The sequence below is a fragment of the Lutra lutra genome, chromosome X, assembly GCF_902655055.1.
Source record: "Lutra lutra chromosome X, mLutLut1.2, whole genome shotgun sequence".
Classification (NCBI taxonomy): Eukaryota; Metazoa; Chordata; class Mammalia; order Carnivora; family Mustelidae; genus Lutra; species Lutra lutra.
The window spans coordinates 72,648,401-72,671,838 of NC_062296.1; the positions used below are offsets into that span (position 1 = coordinate 72,648,401).

General features: G+C 40.5%; 1 protein-coding gene and 1 pseudogene across 1 annotated transcript in view; one reads left to right on the forward strand and one right to left on the reverse strand.

Annotated features, from left to right (window-relative positions):
- DMD (dystrophin) overlaps window positions 1-23,438 on the forward strand; it is a 2,124,834-nt gene that overhangs the window by 1,886,672 nt on the left and 214,724 nt on the right. The window contains 1 exon segment of the mRNA XM_047715765.1: window positions 1,483-1,561. Within this exon segment, the coding sequence (XP_047571721.1) occupies window positions 1,483-1,561 (79 nt within the window).
- Window positions 7,828-22,358, reverse strand: LOC125092179 (40S ribosomal protein S15a-like; annotated as a pseudogene).

Here is a 23,438-nt window from a genome sequence, read left to right on the forward strand (position 1 = left end):
TCCCGACTATCAAGGAATCCACAGTGCATTGTGGGAGATACTCACGTCCATGCGACTAAAACAGATGGTAGGATAGATGTGCTCCAAGTAGAAATCATGTGCTGTGAGGATGCTGAGGAAGCAATCACTTCTAACCCTGGGGGACTCGAAATGGGGGCGTATAAATATAGGAAAGACCTGAACTGGAAGAGGAGGGGGAGAAGAGCAGTCTAGAGAGGAGGAACAGCAAGAACAAGTCCTACAAGCGTTACACTGGATGGAATATGGCAGGACAGGCAGGTTGAGTTTGGCTGGTAATGCAGGGTCATACGACTGGGAAGGAGGTTTGAAGTGTTCTTCACGTTTTCGTGAGTGTAACAGTGAAGCAAATCCTGCACTGTTTGGAACTGCACATGCTTTGCCAAATATTTGGTCCCAGCAAAGATGGGCAAGGCTAGGAGAAGGTAAAAAAGGAAGATTGTTCTCAATCTATGTCAGGCCCTTGGCTGATAGTGTAAGGTCAGAGTCAGCTTTAGACCAGACTACCTGAGCCAGATTTCTGATCTGTTTAATACTCATTTTATCTCCTGGGAATTATCCACACCATAGGAGCAAACCCACTCGAGGTTTGCTGGCTCTGGGCAAGAACTGATCAACCCCTTTTTCAGAACCAAATTAAGATCCAGATTTATGGAGCCTACAGACCTGGGGTCACCACTAATATCTGGTTGGCAGAATGCCAGATGGCAAAGTATACCATTTCACCTGTAAAATTCTTCCTTTTTCCCCACCCCGAATGGAATTCACTAAGCTATCAGGACGGTGTCCATGTATTACAGAAAAACCTAATAGAGAAAAAAAAAGATTGGTAATTTTTATCTCATGCCACCTAAAGATATACTTCCTACTAATTTTCAAGTCTCCTAAAAACTAAAATCTGAAAATTTCTTTGATCTCATTTTCTCCCCTGTAGCCTGTATTTAAGCCTTGCCTCCACTTCTTTGATACTTGAGTAAAAATCAACTATTGGTTACTTGTTAATTGTCACTCAGTGATCCATCAATCATCAATAGGATTCCAAAATACATGAGTACAAACAACAGACTGAAAAACATATGCCTTTTCTGAGCTCCTTTAGCCATCGTGTGGAACAGGGAATGACAACCTCCCTAACCTCTGCATGGAAGATTTAGAGTTTGCATTTTCGACGGTGCTCATTGGAGCAGTAGTTCGTTTGTGTCTGCCAATGAGTAGCGTGTGGGGGGGAAAATCTCATTATAACATTATCAAGAAAGCAAATCCTTTCTCTTTGGCCTTGGTTTGATAAAAATGGGTCTCGGAGGCCATCTATGGTAAGCGGATATTAAAACCAGGGTTATAAATTGTTGCTTTAGTGTTCCAGCTTTTGAGGCCCAAAAGGTCTTACCGAAAAGGGTACATTGTTTTTAATTGCTCCTCATTATATGTGATGAGAGGACATCATTTCTCTCCTCTTCCTCCCAGGTGGCTGTTGAGGACCGCATCAGGCAGCTGCACGAAGCCCACAGGGACTTTGGGCCTGCGTCCCAGCACTTCCTTTCCAGTAAGTTGCTGTCACCTTTCATTGCTTAATGTCTTCATTGCTTCTTGGTAGCAAAGAATGAAGAGCTGAATTAAAATCATCTCTGCCAAGTGCACTGGAGGCGTAAATCATCCTGAGATACAATTTGGTGGGGGAGAATCTAGAGGGTTGGGAGAGGAGGTCCGATTAGAGCATTTTGTCCAGTCTTCAGCTAATGCATAATTGTTTCCTGCAGTGTGTTCTTGAGTGCTAACTTTGGTAATATTTTTGAATCTTTAGTTCTGCTTATAGCGGTTCACTTCGTAAGCTGGTAATTAGGATACTGTGTAATTATGACGGGATCATTCAATATGTGTTACTGGGAATCTATAATTCTTTATCTCTACATAATTCATTAAATACTTTCTGCCTCCAAGTTGGAAGCTCAGCCTGTTGGGTTTCCTCTCCCTAACTATTCTCACTGCTCTTTTATCCTTGACCAGTCTTCATTCTCTTTACTTAAGCTTTACTCCTTTATTGATTATATATGTGTCACTGGTTATATTATTAATATATATTATTTATAAATATTACATATTTTATAATAAATACTGAAAGTAACAACCTTAGGTAACGGAGGGTTTACCATTGGAACATCCTATTAATATAACAGTACATATTAAATTGTCAAGCTCCTGTTGTCCTCTGATTGTTGTTATTAATTTCTACCACTTTTCCTTTGATTACAAAAGTGTAGATGTTGAGGGTTTTTTTCTATTTGAAAAGCCATATTTCTACCACATGGAGTTTAACATCTGCTAACATTTTGGCATAGTTCTTGTCATACATGTGTATGTATGAGGGCCTAACCATCATTTTAAGGCAATTACTTTGTGCCTGGCAATGTTACAAATATGAACTCATTTAACCCTCATAGCATGCTCTGAGGTAGATGCTATTATTATACCCATTCTAAATATGGGGGAAACTGAGGCACACTCATACAGAGATTGACTGACAGCCAGGATTCAAATGCAGGTTGGTTCCAGAGTCTGTTCTAGGCACAACACTGGACTGTTGTTTAATTTATGTGTCTTATACACAGGAAGTAATTCTGTATGATTGCCCTTCACCCTCCTGCCACCTTCTTTTATTGTCATTTTATTATTCTTTCCTTTGTTTTCCATTTCCCAAAGGTTGAGAAAGAGATCTTTACTTGCTTTTTTTTTTAAAGATTTATTTATTTGAGAGAGAAAGAGCACATATGCCCAGTAGGGAGGGACTGAGAGAGAGGGAGAGAGAATCTCAAACAGGCTCCATGCTGAGCGTGGAGCCTGACCCGGGGCTCGATCCCATGACCCTGTGATTGTGACCTGAACCAAAACCACGAGTCAGATGCTACTGTACCACCAAGGTGCCCCTTCGCTCACATTTTAAAGTATTTGACTAGATACTTTCATGTATCTCCAATTGGTTCTTGTCCTGTAGAACAAAAATTCCTAGAAGGCAATAGTCCTGTCTTTTTGTTATACATAGACAGTGTATTGAGTAAGAAATTGTCTTACGTTCTTGACTGGGTCTAACCTTACTATCGGCATGCAGTCGTTATTTGGACAGTATCGCACATGCTTAGGATGGGCAGAAAGGAGGGGCAGGTGAAAGCTATGTACACGATCGAGTGGAATCGTTGTTTCTAGGAGTACCTCTAGGATAATGATGAGGCCTGAGTATTTTGTCTTCTGTATTTATCCACGTCTCTGGTCTGCTTAAGTCACCTTGGTGACTGCCACTCTATTGGATTTCATTGAGATTAAACGTGATAACATATTTGTAAGCGACTCAGAAGCCATAAGCAAAAATATCACTCTTATGAATATTAATTACTCCTCAGATGCCAGGTGTATTCATTCATCCTTTATTCTGTCTGCCTGCCCCACCCAAATTCCCATGTCTTCCCCATTAAAACTTCTTTTCAGAAAATGATATGTTATTTAATCCAGGTGACAGGTAAAGTTTAATGTGTACTTCTCCTGTGTTATTTGCATTTTAATAGGGTGAAAAGCCATAAGTCTGAGGAATGACTATCTGTTGGTAGAACGTCAGCCATAATCTCTGACTTGTGAGGGAAGAACTTTGAAGGGCCAGGTGGAGCATCTTTACACCTTTTAAACAATATCACACCAGTGCCCACTTCCAGAAAGGTCAGGCTAATAGACACAGATGCTCAGAATGACACTCATATACCTGCTTAAATGGAGCCAGCCCTAGGAGTCACCAATTTTTTACTCATGTGGAATATCAATATATGCTTAGAAGCTATGCTTGTGAATATCAAAAAATACTGGTTTGGTGTAAAGGATATTAGAAATAGGATGCGAGACTAAAGACTGAATGAAGACTATTTCTTTGTGTTGCTCTTTTTTTAAATTACAGAGGTAATTAATACATGCCCCCCGAAGGAAATTTTGGAAAGCAGAGAGTACAGAGGGAAAAAATTACCCATAATCCCACCACTCAGAAAGAACCACCATAAAAAGTGGACTTCATATACTTTCTGTCTTTCTCTCAGGGGTTGTATGTATGCGTGTGAATTCAGATTCCCTTCTTTTAAACCAAACAGGAATAAAAACGCATTACCATTTTATGACCTTCTTTTTTCCCTTAGAACTGTAATAAAAATATTTTTGTGTGTTTAAATATTCCTCTACAGAGTAATTTCTTAAATGGCTGGGTAGTATTCCCTTCTCAGGCTGTGCTGGATTTACCGAGACACTTCTGAATTACTCAATATTAAAGTCATTTCAAATCTTTCACTATTATATCCAACTTTGTGACTAACATCCTTTGTGCACCTTTACAAACATTTCCTATTCTTTCTACAAGAGAAATGCCTAAATGCAGAACTGCTCTGTTAAGGATGTTTACCTTTGTATGGCTTTGATATGTACTGGCCCATGGACCTTCAGAGACCTGCTCCCGAAACTGGGTGCCCCATCAAACCCACATTTGAGGCAGGGTATCTCTGATGTCACTTACTTGCTGTTAAATTGTGTTCTGTGAAAGCAAAACAGTTTTCCCCCTCAAACGAACAAAAATATGTTTGAAAAAAATGCCACTAAGGCCATATTAAATGATTTTGAATTGACAGAATGTCTAGTACTTCACTTCCAGGTTACTAGGAATAATAATAGGATGATTTCTGAGGCTTAGAAATTACAAAGAGACATAAATGTGAGCCACTAACTGTCCCCCCCAAACATGCTCACTATCTCTCACTCCTTCTTCCTCTATTTCTCTCTCTCTGTCTCTCTCTCTTACACACACACACACACACACACACACACACATTCCCCTTTGAAAATTACATTACCAACTGTCTTTGTGTTTTTCTCAGTAGAGACAGGCAGGCTTTTACTAAATAAAAGTATTCACTGTTTCTTCTTGGTGGCCCAATCTCTACTTGTTAAAGAAGTTGTTCCTTTTATCTTAGATCTGAGAGAAATGAGAAGAGAAAAACATTGTAAAATATGACCCTTATCCATTGCTTGACACTAGCTTACCTTTAATTCTAGCGTTAGTATTCTACCACTTTTCTTAAGATTTTGTTTTTAAGTAACCTCTACACCCAGTGTGGTTCTCAAACTCATGACCCAGAGATCAAGAGTCACACTCTCCATAGACTGAGCCAGACAGACACCCCAATATTCTACCACTTCTTTTTAAAAGATTTCATATATTTATTTATTTGAGAGAAAGAGAGAGCATGCAGGAGGAGGAGGAGAGGGGGAAGGAGAGGAAGAAGGAAAGAACCCCAAGCAGATTTGCAGCTGAACACAGAGCCCAAGACCAGGCTTGTCCCAGGGCTTGATCCCATGCCCCTGAGATAATGGCCTGAGCCAAAAATTAAAGTCAGACACTCAACTCCCTGAGCCACCCAGGAGCCCCTCTACCACTTGTAATTGACTTCAATAACTTAAACCAAGAAAATGGAGAAATTGGTAATAGTGTGATTTTTAAAAATCGTATAAATTTATATATATATATATATATATATAAATAATGTTTATACACAATTTTGAATCACACTGTTAGCATTAATACATGTATTTAAGTATATAGTAAGGGAGGGTGCCTGGATAGCTCAGTGGGTTAAGAGTCTGCCTTCGGCTCAGGTCATGGTCTCAGGGTCCTGGGATCGAGCCCTACGTCGGGCTCCTAGCTCAGTGGGGAGTCTGCTTCTTCTTCACCCTCTGCTTCTCCCCCTCCTTGTGCTCTCTCTGTCTCAAATGAATGAGTAAAATCTTTTTTAAAAAGAATATATAGTAAGAAGATACAGTGCCCATGTATTCATATGTCAATGATCAAGAAAGTACTATAGTATTTACTGGAATAGTAGTCTGTAAATTGTCCATTTAAAATTATCTTCAAGAATTTATCCTCAAGAATTTAAAAGCTTTTTTTTTTTAAAGGAGACTGAGATCCTTTTGTGTCAATTTTCTTGGTTCTCTGAGCTTGTAGTTTAAGTTTTACTTCACCAAGGATAACCATATATTTGAATAAAGGTAGAAACCCTTCTGTAAGAGTGAGAAGAACTTAGAGTTGCCTTCATGTTTTACCAGTTCTACAAAATCTTATCATTTTGCAGCCACATGGATGGAGCTAGAGAGTATTATGCTAAGTGAAATAAGTCAGTCAGAGAAAGACAAATACCATACCACTTAAGAAACAAAACAGAAGGGGTGCCTGGGTGGCTCAGTGTGTTAAAGCCTCTGCCTTCAGCTCAGGTCATGATCAGGGTCCTGGGATCGAGTCCCGAATCGGGCTCTCTGCTCAGCAGGGAGCCTGCTTCCCCCCACTCTTTCTCTGCCTACTTGTGATCTATCAAATAAATAAATAAAATCTTTAAAAGAAAGAAACGAAAACAGAAAAGCAAAAGGGAGAAAAAAGAGAGAGAAAAGCAAACCAAGAAATAGACTGTTAACTCTAGGGAACACACTGATGGTTACCAGAGGGGTGGTGGGTGGGAGGATGGGTGAAAGAGGTGATGGGGATTAAGGAGGGCACTTGTGGTGAGCATGGGCTGATGTATGGAGGTGCTGAATCACTATATTGTACACCTGAAACCACTTTAACACTGTGTATTAACTAACTAGAATTTAAATAAAAACGTAAAATAATTTACCAGTTCTAGAATACCCCAAAGTATCATTTCCCAACCATATTCCTCAGAACATTAATGTTCTATATGATGTTAATAACTCTTCCTTGAAAAAAATCACTTTGGGGTCAATAAGATTGGAAAAAAACAGTAGCTTATAAAGGTAAGAAAGTTTCTTTTTTGTTGTTGAAATTGTTGCAGCTTTTACTCTACATGGAAACACTAAGAAGAGGATAAAGTCAGTAGCTCTTCTCCGTACTTATGTGGCTAGAGAAGTCTTTTTCAGGCATACCAATTAACTTCTCACTGAACGTGCCATGAAACAAAGTATAGGAATCTTTGCCCTAAAGTGGTATTTGCCAAATGGTTTAATGATGAGAACTTTCTGCTGAAGGTAGTAAGAACATGATCCAATTAAAAAGAAAATGAGTTATTTATAAGGCAGAAGGGTCAACTTTCTCTTTCCTGAGGTTTCTGGCTCCCACCCCCACCCCAGGAGTCCCCTATGCTGTAGAATTTCCTAACTGGAGAGAGGCTTAAGGGAGCGTCTATATGAGTTGTTTTCAAAGTACTCATTAGTGAATATGAAATCAATTTAATGACTTGCAACCAACAATTTTTTAATGGGATAGAAGGGATGAGAAAACATCAGAGTATATTTCACAAGCAACATTAAGTATTGTTTTGACACTTTGGTTTCAGGTAGGTGGGTGTGTGTACACGTGCACACATGCATATGTGTGTGCTACAACAGAAAGTGAAATGCTTTCCTTTTTTGGGTTGCAGTCCAAAAAATTTGAAAGGCACTGAATTACACCACCCCTACCTTTATTTTTACAGAAGACAGAATATGTGCAGAAAGATAAAATGACATCCCCAAGGTCACACTCGTGGTTGTAATAGATGTGGGACTGGAACCCAGTTTCTGGACTCGCAAGCCAGATATCACACGGCCTTACCCATTGATAACAACACTGAAGCCCACAATCATCTAGTTCATCTGCAGATTTCTCTCTTCTGTTTCTCTTGGCCTGGGCCATACCAAGTTGATTTACAGAGCCTGAATTTTCTCTGAATGCCTCTGTGTCAAGTGTTATATCAGTTGGGATATTGGTTAAGACCTTAGCCTTTGGAACTAGGCTGACAGGGTTCAAGTACTAGTCAGATACTCCATCTCCTTATCTTCATCTGTAAAATAATAGTAACATTTTATCAAATGTGAGACATATTCCCTTGCCACAATTATAAAAGTCCTGAAATCAGAATGTATCTAATGTCCAATGAAGTTTTGATTTCAATAAAATATGGTAACATTGCCTCATAGGGTTATACTGAAGATCCAATAGTTACTGTACGTATGTATATATATACACACACACATACACTGTGTGTATATTTTATGTAAAATATATAGAACAGGGTCACCTAGGTTGCTCAGTCGGTTGAGCAACCGATGCTTGATCTCAGCTCAGGCTTTGATCTGAGGGTCATGAGTTCAAGCCCAGCACTGGGCTCCATGCTGAGTATTGGAGCCTACTTAAAATATATGGAACAGTACCTGGCACATAGTGATATATAAGTGATTGCTATTATCATTAGTGTCGTTATCATTATCAACTTGATAGTATAAGTTTATATCTGCCTATTGGAGTCAAACTAGATGTGAAAGTATCATTCATTTTTTTGTCTTTAATTGTAACTAGTTCCTCTCCTTCCCAAAGATATTTTTGATGAATCTAATCTGAAAGGGCAGAGTTTTTCACAGTATACAAACTCAATTGTTATTTGTACAACTAATGAATGGTTGAGTCATTAATTGATGAGCAGACCCTAATCTCTGCTAGGACAGGATGGGTTTATATTCTCCAGCATCTAACATGGTAACTGTACTTGGTAGATGTTCAGTGAAATCATTTACAGAGTGAATTATGTTTTATATCCAAAAGAAGAAGTAAATTTCCTCCTGACATTGCTAACACACAGTGGCATGAGATTTAGCCTAGTGACTATCACATAGTAGACACTCAATAAATAATGTGACCTTTCGTGTTGCCTCTGAGCAAGGACTAATAACATTCAGAACTTGACATGGTCCTTTTCATAAAACTCTCCTGTGCCGTATATTAAGGGAAAAAATCAGACTTCACAATTACAGTATGATCACAACTCTATTAGAAAATAAAAACAACAGAAGGGGACACCTAACAACAAGACTGAAAACCATCAGAATGCAAAGAGCTATTGCATTTTTTTAACCTTTGCAGTTTTTTAATAATAAATGTGTATTAATTTGATAAAGGAAAAGAACAATAATAGTAAAGATTTTTATTCTCTAGCTTTTGACCCACTGACCTCTTATAGTCTTACCTTCTGTTGATGGCTATGGAACTCTAGAACAAATTTTCTTTTTACTGTTTGTTCTGAACTTAAAAGCTATGAGTTTCATTGAGTGATATTCTTGTTCTCACATTATGAGACACTGTAAAAAGAAAGAATTGATCACTTATTTCCTGCAGGCTTTATCCTCTTAAGTGCCTTAATCAAATCCCTGGTTAACTCTTTGTCTCCTTAAAACAATCCAAGCCTTTACGGTTTCCCCTTGCTACATCGGACTAAAAACTTGTTTCCATTTTGAGAATTACCAAACCTTCATCCCTGTATCCCCACACCCCACAGCCTCCTCCCACTCACACACTTAATAAAGAAGATGGGGGGGGGGACTTTAAGCACATCTAATAATTGCTGACATTTCACTTAACAGTGCTCCAATCTATGCTACCATTGTCCTCAGGGGATGGATGAATTTGAAATACAAGTAGGCCAATAATTTAAAGCTTCAAAGAGTCTTAAGGAAGCCATTGTGATATGTCAGGGAGAAGCTTACAGCTACATTGTGAGATGATTTTCAACCTAAAGCTTCCTTATCAGGGAAAAATCTCAGGGCAAAATGATTTGGGCCAATTTCTTCAACAGTCACATGCTGTCGCAAGTGTTGGGAATTTGGGACAAATGCCTTGTAACTTATCAGGGATGCTGGTAACCTCCATAAGTTCAAAGGTAGCCTTCCAGAGGCCCACAAAAAGCAGTCACAGTGATAATAATTAAACTCTTTTCTCGAAACCAATTTCTGTGGCCGTTTCTCCTTGAGCTCAAATTTATATTCTTTACAAAGACCTAGATTCATTTGCTTCAGAGTAAGCTCAGTAACAAAGTTTTGCATCTTCTGCCCTCTGTATCCATTTATTTGGACACATGAGAAAGCTTTGGAAAGTTCTGTTTCTTCTGTGGGAATTTGTATACTGGAGCTGGCTTGTACTGGCCTGAAAGAGCCAGGTGTTAAATACACAGCAACTGTGAGCTGGTTGTTAAAGTGACCTTTGGTAGCTTGAAATCAGCGATAGTGTGACTACAGACCCCACCAAAATTGGCAAATATGGCAAATCAAGACTTGTGTGTGCGTGTGTGTGTGTGTGTGGCTGGTTTACCAGCACACCACCAAATCAGTGTTATTCCGATTACCCAAAGTCGTGGAGACAAAGCTCAAGATCCAAATATATAACTGCCTTGAGTTAGGATGACCACTGGTCCTGGTGTGTCTGTCGGGGATGTTCTCGGTTCGAACGGTGAGATTCCTGCACCTCGGGAAATCTCAGTGCTGAATGTATGGGGATGGTCGGTCACCACAGCCTTCAGTAATGTTTCATGGAAATAGATTCTTGTACAAGTAATTTGCCTCAACAGCAGCTCGTGGGTAAAGTGGAGTGAGAGAGGGAGGATGTGGTGGGGATTATGCTGGTGATGGAGTCAAGCTAAGCAAGGAAGTGGAGACGAACTTTGGCCTGACCCCCCAGGGCACTCTGGAACACATCGTGCCACAGAGTTGGCCTCATTTTGAAGGAAGGGAGCTGGGTCTTTGTTTCCCCCTGTCAGTCAGGCATTGGCTGTGGATTTCTGGTCAACGGTTCCCATTTCACTGAGGAAGGTTCTCTAAAGCTGAGGCCAATGGACACATAGCAATCAACACTCATAGCAGCTGGTGATGGGTGCCTCAGCAGGGAAAGAGTTCTAAGGGGGACACCAACAGCATAACGTCTCCCAGACTGGATGAAACTACTGTGCTACCCCATGCATGATCTGACAGTAGAGGCCAATAGTGACATTAAGCTTGACCACAACCACTGCTCCGCCACATACCTTCCTAGAGATTAGTCTGGTAACATGGCAGAAACTAAGCAAATGGTTGTCTCTTTCTTGTTTTCCTCATTATGACGGATTTCTCTGGGCCTCAAGGGGACCTAGGACACTGAGCAGCACTGCAGCGCTAAGCCAGTGTCATGATACATGGGCACGATTTTAGCGGAATGCTGGCTCTGAAAGGTATATTTTTACACTTTCCAGAAAATGAAGGCATTTGTGAGTTTGGCCTAAGGTAACATTTTGTCATCTGTCCCAAAATACAAAGCTTTGCACAACAGAAATGGTGGAATCACATCCCTGTGGGCAAAAATCATTACTTTAGTTTTTCCATTTGGATGTTTTCCATTTTCAGAACACAACCAGCTTGGGATTACAAAATACTTTTTGGTGAGAACTTTGAGGTGAGAATAAAGGCATTTTGTTCTTTTGTAGACTTACATAAACTATTGCTAATTTAAAAACCATTCTCTTGGGGAGCCTGGGTGCCTCAGTCGGTTGAGCATTTACCTTCAACTCAGGTCATGATCCCGGAGTCCTGGGATCAAACCCTGTATCAGGCTCCCTGCTCAGCGGGAAGCCTGCTTCTCCCTCTGCCCCAGCCCAGCACATGCTTGCTCACTCACTCTCTCTGTCTCAAATAAATGAATGGAATCTTTAAAAAATAAAATAAAATAAAATAAAAACCATTTTCTTGAGGGGTGCCTGGGTGGCTCAGTCTGTTAAGCATCTGACCCTTGATCTTGGCTCAGGTCATGATCTCAGATACTGAGATCAAGCCCTGGGTCAGGTTCCATGCTGAGCATGGAGCCTACTTAAGATTCTCTCCCTCTCCCTCTAACTCTCCCCTGTCCCTCTCTAGAAAAATAATTCTCTTGAATTTTTAAATATACTTTTAGATATCAGCAGTAATAGTCTTCTTGATTTCATTCTACTGCAGATGAGCTTTGTGTCCTTTGAGCTGTAAGGAATGGGGATAGACTTAGGTGATGAGGGGAATCCCTGGAAACATAAGGGAAGATGGGGAATGGCAATCTCTATGAAGCATGTTTGCTTCTCTCCTGATGTGCTTTACTGCTGTAGACTCAAACTACCAGAGTATCATAGCTTCCCTCTCCTATCTCCTCTCCACCTTGTCCTTATAGTTTCAACTGCCTTGTGCCTTCCGTTTTCTTCTTTAGCCCTATAACTTTTTTTTAACTTTCCTACTTTCAACCATCTAAATTACTCTATATGTTGTAATCAAACTCTCCAAGAAAGAGCATCTGATTGGGTCACGTATATATAATCTGTTTATATTGAAACCAGGCTTTCTTGACTGAGTGATCTAGACAATTCTTTTTTGGGAAGACTGTGCTGTGTGCTATAGGATATTTAACAACATCCCTGGCCTTCCCCCACTCCATGCCAGTAGCACCCTCCCTCTCAGTTGTGACTACAAGAAATGTCTCTGGATGCCTTCCTTTAGAAGTCAAAATTGTCCCTGGCTGAGAACCACTCCTGTATACCTGACTCCTGGACAATGTGTAGCCATGGTAGTTGGGTCACATGGAACACTAAGTAGAATGGCCTATGTGCGAGGAGTCATTTGAGCCTACTTTTTTACAACTCCCCGGTCCCATGCAGTGAAGAGGAGTGTCCTCAGCAGACAACCTTCAGCTATCTGTCCTTTGGGGACTTGCTTCAGCTGACTCCCCCAGGCTCACACCCCTTCGAAGGGTAGCTCCCAATGGTTGCAGGAGGATAAAGACCTGGCCATTTTGGCCTAATGCAAGAGAATTCTAACATTCTACTTCAGGAGCTGCAGTGGGATTCACTGAGACTGTCACTGGACCTGCATCCTAGCTTGACTTCTCTTGATCACCATTCCTGCTTCCTTCTTCTCTCTTCCACAGGTGTTGATCACAAGGGCATACCTTCCTAAATACCCTGCTCTTTAAACATTGTCTCAGAGTCTGTTACCTGGGGAACCCCATCTGTGAGAAGACAATGTAACTCACAGTCATTTCAAAGCATCTGAGGAAAAGGCATTGTAATGGGCTCATTCTTATCACTGGGTGATTAGATTTACTCTTGCTTTTATTATGAAGTTGATGATTTTGTCCAGTGTATGTAGTGATGATCATTATTTAAGACATCTGACCCTGTGACCTCCATTAATGAGTAAGGACTTTGAGGACAGCATGAGGTTACGTCAGCCTCTTGCCTTATACCTTACGTCCAGCAGCACACATACCAATGACAGACAAGAGTTAGAATGAAGGACAGTCGATAAAATAGATCATAAAAGGAAATGGGTTGGAGTGTGAGCACCAAAAGGGTAAAGGGCATGCATTCCTTTTTTTTTTTTTAATGTCACTCATCCAACATCTTGGAGATAAGTACAGGATATGCCTTAATTGAATGACTAACTGGGCATGCTGAAGATTATTCCCTCTCTAATACAATAGGAAAGAACTGAGTCTAGTGCCTAGTCTAATGTCTTTGAAAACTTATGACCATCACTTTATTTTTGGCCAGCTAAGAATTGATTCATTCTGTCATTCAACTAGTCCATTCAATGACCAGTATAGGTCAGACTCTGTTCTAGGTACTGGGGAAACTGCAGTCAATGAAAGAAAAGTCCTCTCTCACAGAGCTTCAATTGTAATAGGAGAAGGCAGTCAGGTCATAATAAGTTTGACAGAGAAGAATAAAGCAGGCTAGAGCTGATAGGGGAAGGGAACTTTTTAAAATGGGGTGGTCATGTGGGTGACATCTGAGTAGAGAAGTGAGGGAACAAGCCAGACAGATACAGAGGGTTCCAGGTAGAGGAAACAGTAAATGTCAAAGACCCTGAGATGAGGAGTAAGCTTAGTGGTGTTTGGGAAATAACAAGGACTTCAGTAGGACTGAATCTGAGGAAGCAAGATGGTGAAGGGTAAGGAGGTCAGTGAACAACCAAGAGCCAGGCCACGTCAGGTCTTGTCAACTGTTGTTAAAAACCTTTGAAATTTCTTCCTAAGAAGGGAAGACTTAGGAGGGTTCTGAGCTAAGAAGTGACCCAATCTGATTTACTATGGCTGTAGCCTTCCTTCCTATATTTATTAACAAACACTAGGCATTTGGAATAGGAAGATGAGAAAGACTAAATCCTGGCTTAGGGATGCTCAAATTCTAAACAGAAGAGAAAGACTTATTTAAATAACAACAACAACAACAAAAACGTGACCTATGGTTGTGGTAAATTGGAATGGTAAGACTAGAGTGGAAGGAGGAAACTAATTCCACAGGAAGAGAAATGAGATATTCTTTATAGACTAGTAAATGAGGTTCCTGAGTCCAATTTCCATGGAGGGGAGTGCTTCCCACACAGCACCAAGGAATTCTCACATACCATCAGGTTCAACTCAGTTCTGACCCCATTGACCCATAGATAGCATCAGATCCCACAGGTTAAGGGTAAAGGCCTATAAGACTGCCCCCCACCCACCCTACACACTTCAGATGTCAGTCGCAAGCCCGGCTTTTACCAGTGCTTCTCACTAGCCAACTATAGATGGGAGGTTTCCACAACCTCCTCCTTGGACTTCAAACACAGTCACAAATCCAGATTGTTTCCTGTACTTCTTCTGACCCACTGGCTATAAACCAGAAGTTCGTCTTCAGGTTTGATTAATTTGCTAGAGCTATTCTCAGAATTCAGAGAAACATTTTACGTCCAAGATCACAGGTTTATGATAAAGGGATAGAACTCAGGAACATCCACATGAAAGAGATTCACAGGGCAAGGTATGTGAGAAGTGTGTGCGGCTGCCATGACCTCTCTAGGAGCACCACTCCCCCCAACACCTCCATGTGTTCACCAACACAAAAGCTCTCCAGACCCTGGCCTTTTGAGTTTTTATGGAGGCTTCATTACATACTAATGATGGACTGAATCTTTGGCTATTGGATTCAACCCCCAGCTTCTCTCCTCTCCAGGCTCCCCAGGTCTGGGGTAGGGGTGGAGACTGAAAGTTCTAACCCTCTAAAGACAGGTTATATCTCTGGTGACAAGGTTCCATCTTGCCCTTCCAAAAGTCGCCTCATTAACATAACAAAACTCACCTTTATCACTCTTCACCCAGAAAATTCCAAGAGTCAGCAACTGCAGACAAAGACCAAGTATATATCTCTTATAGAATATATCACAACTAGTGTGAATGCACATTGTCTCTGAGGCTATGTACAAATCCAAGGTAGAGAGTATTTCATTTGAGAGGAATCGAGCAAAGAAGGATTCTCATTGTTTGGCCCTTGATTTCTTTCACTTAGCAAGGTTCACAGGATGTATTCTGATTTGATGAATATCCCCCTTTCCAATTTTACATGTAGCCTCCTTATAGCCCTTTTGTCCAGAAAAGGGATTTCTTATGTATGTATAATGAATATAAATATAGGTTTTAGAGAGTGCTAATGTTTTAATGAGCTAGAAATAGGCAGACGAGAGAGAATAATTGAAGGATTAGTCAACATGGGGACAATTTGACTTGGAAAGAGAAAATATGAGCAGGAAATGTCTAGGAAAAAAATTAGAAAAGGAATGGAATGAGCTCATTTGCAATGTGAGTTAAGGACAAAGGGATTTATTCTCAAAAGGTAAAAAGTGAGAGTTTGTGTTGTAGAACTTAATCTAGGCCAGCTATCAAGGGAAAGAGACTGATTCAAAAGCCTTCGTCCAGGAGGTCTGGAGCAGATATATCTATTAAAGGTTGTAAGGGAAGAGGAAAAGTTTTGAACCAAATCTTCTGGTATTCCTGGAGCCCAACACAAAAACTCACCAGAACCCTTGCTATCTTACGGAAAAATAAAGGACAACAAGGCTTCAGTCTTAAAGAGGTCAAATCATTCCTCTCCTGTGAAAAAGCCACACTAATTTAAATAGAAAAAAAAAGATAGTAACATTGGTCATGTGAAATTTAATTTAAAAATCAGAACCAAAAATAGAAATTAAAACGAAAATGTCTTGTTCTAAGTCTTTCTAAAAATACTTAGCTGTTTGTTTTGAATTCCTAAGCAATATTCATATAAAATGGTCAAACACCATTGACTGTCATAGTTGCCACCAGCATCAGAATGCCAAAAGGAAGATATGTCTCCTCTCATGTTTTACTACTCTGAGAACTGCATAAAATTTTTTGAAGGGACAGGAAATGGTGGCAGAAGGAGAAAGAGGAATTGTTTACTGGAGTCGTTGCCTATGCCTGTGTTTATTGTGTACCAGTCACTTTAACTCTAGAATCATAGAGTGTCATTTGGCTGGTTTCCCTAGGATTCTTCACACTGGCAGTAAGTTAGTTAATGAAATAAATATTCCAATGACTCACCACGTGAATGATGATGATGATGATAGTGGGGGTAGGAATAGGAATACAAAAAGTATGGCGCACTTTGTACTCTTAACACTGAGGAAGCATTTTCCATGCTTTAGCCTATGCCTTCATAGCAACCCTGTAAAGTAAGGAGTAAGACCATCTCTCAGAATAGAAAACAGACTGAGGAAGTTTAATGACACATTCAAGTTTACACTTGTAATCTTTACAGATGATCAGCTTCAGAGAAAGGGTTCTAGGACTAGAAAGTGGCAACCCACAAGTCTCAACTACAAAGATGAAAGTGGGTAATCCCCATTGATCCTTGGATGACAGCAGAGAATGTGGCGAGTAACAAATCAGGGAGACTGCTGCTTGGGAGTATTTTTCTTTTCTTTCACCACTTTCATGTTTTTTGACGCCCCTCTCTCTCTGCCTACCCTCCTCTTTCTCACTCTTGCTCTCTTCCTCCTTTCCTCCTATATGAGAATAGAAAGTTTCTGTTCTCACGTGTTTAGGTCTACAAGCCAACTGTCATTCAGATGATCTAGATAAAGTTTGGGAAGCTCTGCTGACAGGCTATAGGTTGGAGGTTGGCTGGGTTTGGCTCTAGGCTGCTAGTTTCATTCAGGTTATTTCTAAATATGTTAGCTTTCAAGGCCCACACTGAAGAATCAGAGGCCACCTGGGGCATGTGTTCCTGGCAGATTACCAGGGCACTAGAGTACAAGCCTCTGTTCCTATCATGTCTGCTAAAGCCCCATTGGCCAAAGCAAGTCACATGGCCAAGCCCAAGGTCATGGGGCTGGGAATGGTACTGTTTGCCAGGAAGCTATGGCTCAGTTATAGATGTTTTGTTGTTTCACAGTGAAAGAAGGTATTGGGATCAAAATGTTATCTCTCCCACCTTCTTTTTGCTTTAATTTTTGTCCTACCCTTAGCTCTTTCTCACTCTCTCTTTCTAAATGGATGTGTATCCCATCTACAGTCATTTGGTTTTTAATATTGGAGTTGCTCCCTACTGGCTTAGGTTTCAAATTTTACATTCCTTGAAATTTCCCTGGTGCCTAATACAATACTGTTCACACAGAGAGCATTCAGCAAATGCTGTTGACTGCCTGCTGTCTTTTAAAAGCACATCTGGAGAGACACTAAAGGCATCTGGCAATATTGCACTGACTTGTTAGTAACTGGCTAAACCCAGATGGCCTAAAGACTATAGCCACCTTTACCTGGAGGAAAGTGCTATGGTAATACTGTCAGCCAGTTCCGTTCAGAATTAGTCAGGCATTCCATGAGCATAAGTCGGTCATGGCTCTATTTATACAGACACCTCTCCTCCTATAGGTGGCCTTAGGAGGTGTATTTCTTTCTAACTGTCCCAATAATGACGATGAGGTTCTTGGGGTTTTGTATAAGTCAGTTTGTAGGAGATTTTATTTCATGGGCAATGCTTCCAAATATTGGTTATGAGATTTTCCGGGACTATGCACTCAGCAGCACTTGGAAATGTTTATATCTCTGCAGCTCAGTCACGTTGGTGAGTAGTTTAGTATGAACTCTTGACTTCCCAGATTAAATGGAAGCCTGATATGCTAAATGCCTTGGCAGTCTACTGACAAATCCCATGGGGTGGTATTCTGTTCACCATGTGCGATGGTCCCAGAGCTCGGTGCTCTCCGCTTGACAGCTCATATAATATTTACAGGTTGTTATTCGTGAGGAATTTTAGTTAGCCATAAAGATTTTCACAGCTAGGGCAGACATTAGAGGTCTCATTCATCACTCTTGTGACCTTCCCCTCTGGAATGTAGCCCATCTGTCTCTGCTGGTGAAATCTTTATGGAAAACCTGCCCATCTTTGAAAGTTTAGTAAGTGATCTTAAAGTTCTCATTGAATCTTTACTTTTGATATATGATACAGACATATAAAGCACTATTCTTATTTTAATTTAATGTTTTTGAAAAGTGTTCAATTTAACTTGGCCTTTCAGGCAACCGACGGAAAACTTACTCTTGCTACCAGAACTAGGCGCATCCCCTCACAAGAAAATACAAATCATACAGAAAGCCATCACAATGGGGAAGAGTGGGAGATACATACACATATATTCAGCATTGATAACTACTTGAAAACTTCAGCACTGTACTGTAATCTTGAGTATGACCACAGGAACTAAAAAAAAAGGTGGAAATAAGTTTTTTTGTGTGTGTAATGGAATATTTTAGAGAAGACACTAAGCAAATTCCATAAATACATTAATTGAGTGGGCTGGTTTACAGAATGAGAGAGAGGGATGACCAGCGATCAGATGTTCCCCCGTCCCTGTATGTTCTTCTTTCACACACAACTTCTCATATGCTTGGTTAGGACCTCATCCTGCTACTTCCCTCTATCTACCAGCTGTTTCAACTTTTATATCTGATTCGGCCTTCACTGCTCTTGCGAAATTGCCCTTTTGAGATCACCAGTGGTCTTGTGACCAAATAGATCTTCCTCTTCTATACCTTAGTCCACTGGAACCCATTGGAACTCATAATGGCTCACAATCTGGCTCTGTTTCTCATGTTTCACCCTACTTTATTCTAGTTTCCGTATTGTTTTTCTTTGGAGGGTTTTTTTGTTTACTGGCATCCCGATTACAGACCGCTTCCCAGGGTACACTTTTCTTTTAACAGCCTCCTTTCCTGCAGGAGTCCAGCTATGTTTATAGCTTCAGCTGCCACCTAGTACTTACGGTCTTGTCCTTTCACCTGAGTTTCAGTGAAAAGACCTGCCTTCCAAATATTTTAACCTAAGTATGAAATTTATCTGAAATTTACCTTCCAGCTTATTTTTTCTGCCAAATTCCCAGTTGCTTAGTAACTGATTCATAGAAGTACAGAGTCATATGTGACTTCTCACTCTGAGTGGATACCAAATTCACTTAGGAACTACCTGCTAAACTCCACCCTCCTACCTCCAATCCATTATACATAGTAGCGCAAGAACAGTATTCTTATCTTTACATCATCACAGTCCTCTGATTGTAAAGCAGTCTCTGGCCCTCTCTTTCCCATTGTATCAAATATGGACTCATCCATTCATCATTCATGTTGATGAATATTGGACAAATGGTCTACCTGAGAATGAAGGACCTGTTGAGCAGAAGCCATTGGTCTAAGCAAAGATAGGGTACAATATACTGTAAGCCCAAGCAGTTCGGGTTCAAAGGCATTTCTTTCTCTCTGCTACACTTTATCTCATATATGGCACATTATTAGTAGTTAGGAATGGATGCAAGAGCTGAAAACAACTGCTGCTTAGTTGAGGCAAAGAGGTTGATTCTAGAATTACCAACATTCAGACAACATCCCATAGGTATGTGATTACAAACATTATTTGTATGGTGATTAACATTTTGCAAAGCAATTTCATATCCATTTTCTCATTTTATCCTGACAGCCTTTCAGCAAGGGAGATATCATTATTCCTATTTCTCATATAAAATAAATAAGGCTCAGGGATAAAGCAAGACTTACTTAAGATCAGGGAGTAATGGTGGAGTTGGAACTCAAATCGATTTCTTCTAAATCTATGTTCTAGACACTTTCGACTTGATCCGCATACCTCTCAAGATGCTGGGTTGGGCTTTGAGACAGAAAGCCGATGTGCTGAGTGCCTCTCTGAACTCAGAAAGTTTACAATCTGTCATGGAAAGAAGGAGTATGACAAGCATGTTCTCAAATAATCTGTATCAGGCAGTATATCTAATGTGCCTTAAGAATTATACCAAGTACATACCATTGACCAGCAAGAAAATGGATTTTTTCCCTTTCTTCCTGGATCAATAAAGAAAGAGTCCTGTTGGCAGGAATGTAATTTGTATAAAATGCCTTTAAAGTGTTCATAGCCTTCAATGAAATAAATATATTTCTAGGAATTTTGCTTAAGAAAATTGGCAAAACTGTGTGCAAAGATTTATCTACAGAGAGGTTCATTGCAGCCTGACTTACAACAGTGAAAAACTCAAAACAATCTAAATTTTCCCAAAGAGGGTGTTTCTTCAATAAATCATGGTACAGCCATTAATGGAATGCTCTTCAGCCACTGACAATGTGAACCAGGAATGATGTGAGCAGCCATAGAAGGTCTGGATGGGTGAGAGTAATTTAGTCAGAAGCAAGGTTGACTTCAGGTAACAGAAAATGCGAATTAACAGTGGCTTACACAAAGTAGAGGTGTATAAGTTTCTCACAAAGCAATCCAGAGATACACAGGAATGGTGACTACATATCCTTCAGTAACTCAGATTTCTTACATCTTTCTTTTCCGTCATTCTTAGCGCATATCTTCTGTAGCCTAAGTTGTCAAGGCCTTCCCCATATACCTTCTGGAATTCACTGTGCCCAAGCACACCAAACCTCAGCTTTCAACTACACACACCTGTGACTAGGCCTTCAAGGCTTTCTCTGGCCAGAGGCCTTGCTCACCAGCTCACAAGGGGCAGGCCAGAGAGTTAATGACCCAACCCAACCACCCTCCATACTCCAGGAGCAGCCCTCAAGCAATAGTAAATAAATATTCCAGTTCCTTCACCCCCTCAGAGGTGAATAGAGGGGGAATCACTCTGAAGTGACTTCTGTCCTGAAATCCCCAGCTGTGGTGGGCCCCAGGTACCTAAAGCAGCACTGCATCCCTTATCAAGTTGGCTCCTTTCCTTGCCTTACTTCTAGCTCCTGTACCAGTGCTTACTTGAATTACAGCTCAAACTACTTCATGTTTGCTTTTGGGGCACTGTGGCCAAGATGGCTTCCGTTCTCCTGGTTACTACAACTCTGGCCGTTATCCTCTTTTCCTCTTTCTCTTTTCTCTCTCCCTCTTAACCCCTCTCTTCTCCCTTTATTTCTCCTGCTTTCTCCTTCCCCCTCCCCCACTCTATTCCAGTAATGGCTCTATGTCCTTGTCCTTCAGACCTAGGGATGCTAATAGTTCCTTGTTCTTACTGTTACCCCTTGTGATTTCCCTATACCTTGCACAAACCTCTTTGTTTGTTTGCACAAACCAGCCCTTTTACTAAATTCTCCTCAACTTAGCTGATAAGAATGTGCCATCTGTTTCTGGCTGGGACTCTAACTGCTTTACTTCCATTAGAATATATGTTCTTCTAAAACCTGATCTTATTTAAATAATAATGTCCTGAGGGCATGGGGCATGTCAGGACCTCTTGCCCTATCATACGCCACCCTACTCCACCGCTTCCTGCAAATATAAAATAAATAAAAATTTTTTAAAATGCAGAGCTGAACACATAATGTATGTTCAGTAGATAGCAGTTGGTTGATTTTAATGCTAGAATATTAGATGTGTTCATTGAAGAATATCCTCAGAAACTAAAATGCAAAGTAGTAGGAACTGGGTTTTAACGGGTGCACTAGGGCCAGGACTTTGCCAAGTGCCTAGGGCATAGTAGGTGCTCTGTAAAAATGTATCCAATACTGAGTGAGGTGGTGTTAGGTATTGCTTTTTTTTTTTAAGAAACAGGGTCTGTTTTCATCTTTCAGATGAAAATAGGTCTCAGGTCTATTGAAATTAGTTTCTCTCAACTGATCAGATTATTTAATTTAGATATCTAGAATAGGACCAATATTGGAGATGACAGATTACAGTGAGGCAGATTTTGACCAGAATAAAAGCAATCTTGCTCTTTCTCTTCCTTCCTTCCTTCCTTTCTTTCTTTCTCTCTTTCTTTCTCTCTGAGGCATTTTATTTGTGCATCCCTTGAAAAAGAATCCCAGGATTTTCCCTCCTGTGTGTTTTCATCTTGTTTCTTCATGGTCCATGATGGCAGCAGAGGTTTTCAAGACAATAAAACCAAACTGGTGGGGCAGGAGCAGATAATTCTAGCATTTTTCTAGATTTTTGAATAGTACATCAGATCTAGGGCTGATCACTCTACACTTGTCACCTGCCCCTGAGGTTCATAGCCATTTTCTCAGTTCTGTGATTATCAGAGATTTCAGATTCACCAATGCAACCATACTTCATCATCACAGTGAGAAACTAGGTGATGACTTTGGAGCACGGCCTAATAAGAGCCTGGCATTTGCCTCTCTCTTCAGCATGGTTAATGTTCTTGAGAGCATCTGCCGGGACATTCATGTGAACCATTATGGCGGCATGGAAAGATGGCAGAAAGAGGACAGGAGGGCAAAAGGAAGCTCTTTCTAATCATCACAAGAGCTATGGGGAATACCAAAGAGGCCTTCCAGGATCAGCGCAGTTGTTCCAATACCCCCTGGGAAATCATTTGATGGAAATCACGTAGAGGGTAAATTTAGATATGAGATGGTAAAGAACTTGAAGACATCATATTCTTTTTAAGATGAATTTGTTACTCAGTTGTTTAGCAAATACTTGGAGATGCCTGTTACATACCATACAGGATGAAATAAAGCACAGAGACTAGACTTGACTTGGTTATAATCCTGGATGTGCCCTTTACTAGCTGCCATGACCTGAGTTGGTTGCCTGACCTGTTCTGAGCCTCACTTTCTGCATGTATAATAATGGAATTGTGGAACCACATTGGGTGTTTGGGAGGATTACACTAAGGAGCATACAGTGGGGAGCATACAGTAGTCACAGCATGTTTGTTTTATCTATTTCCTGAGTCATCTGACTTGAGTAATAAACCAAAATTGGGATCTAATACTTACTGACTTAGAACGTTAGCACACTATTCCATGTGTAACTGTTGGATCATCTGCAAAATGAAAATAATAATACCACAAGGGTCATGATGGGTGTCATGCTTGAGGTCATGTTGCAGGCGCAGAAGAGGTTTCCCTTTGTCTCTCCTACCTCCACCACCCCTTCTAGATCAAGTATTCTCAGTGGGAACAGTATTGCCCCCATAAGGACAAAAATTGGTTCCCGGGAGATGAAAAATCTTACTCTTTTTATATAAAGCACAGATACACATAGTACATCAACAGATACACAGTATATTTGTGATATCAAAATTTCATCGGGGACAAGGGGGGGAAGATTAGGAAAAAATATCTAAAAAGATACTTAGCCAGGGAACTTGGGAGGTTTAGAAAAGAAAGATGGAGAAACATTACTGTAGAGTCCCCTTATTAGAATGTACCCATAAAACCATTACTGGAATTGGCCTTTTTCCGAGAAGCTGAGGGCCTATGGCTAGTAATTCTCCCTTACGCCTTTCTGTTAACCCCATACCTGAGGTTT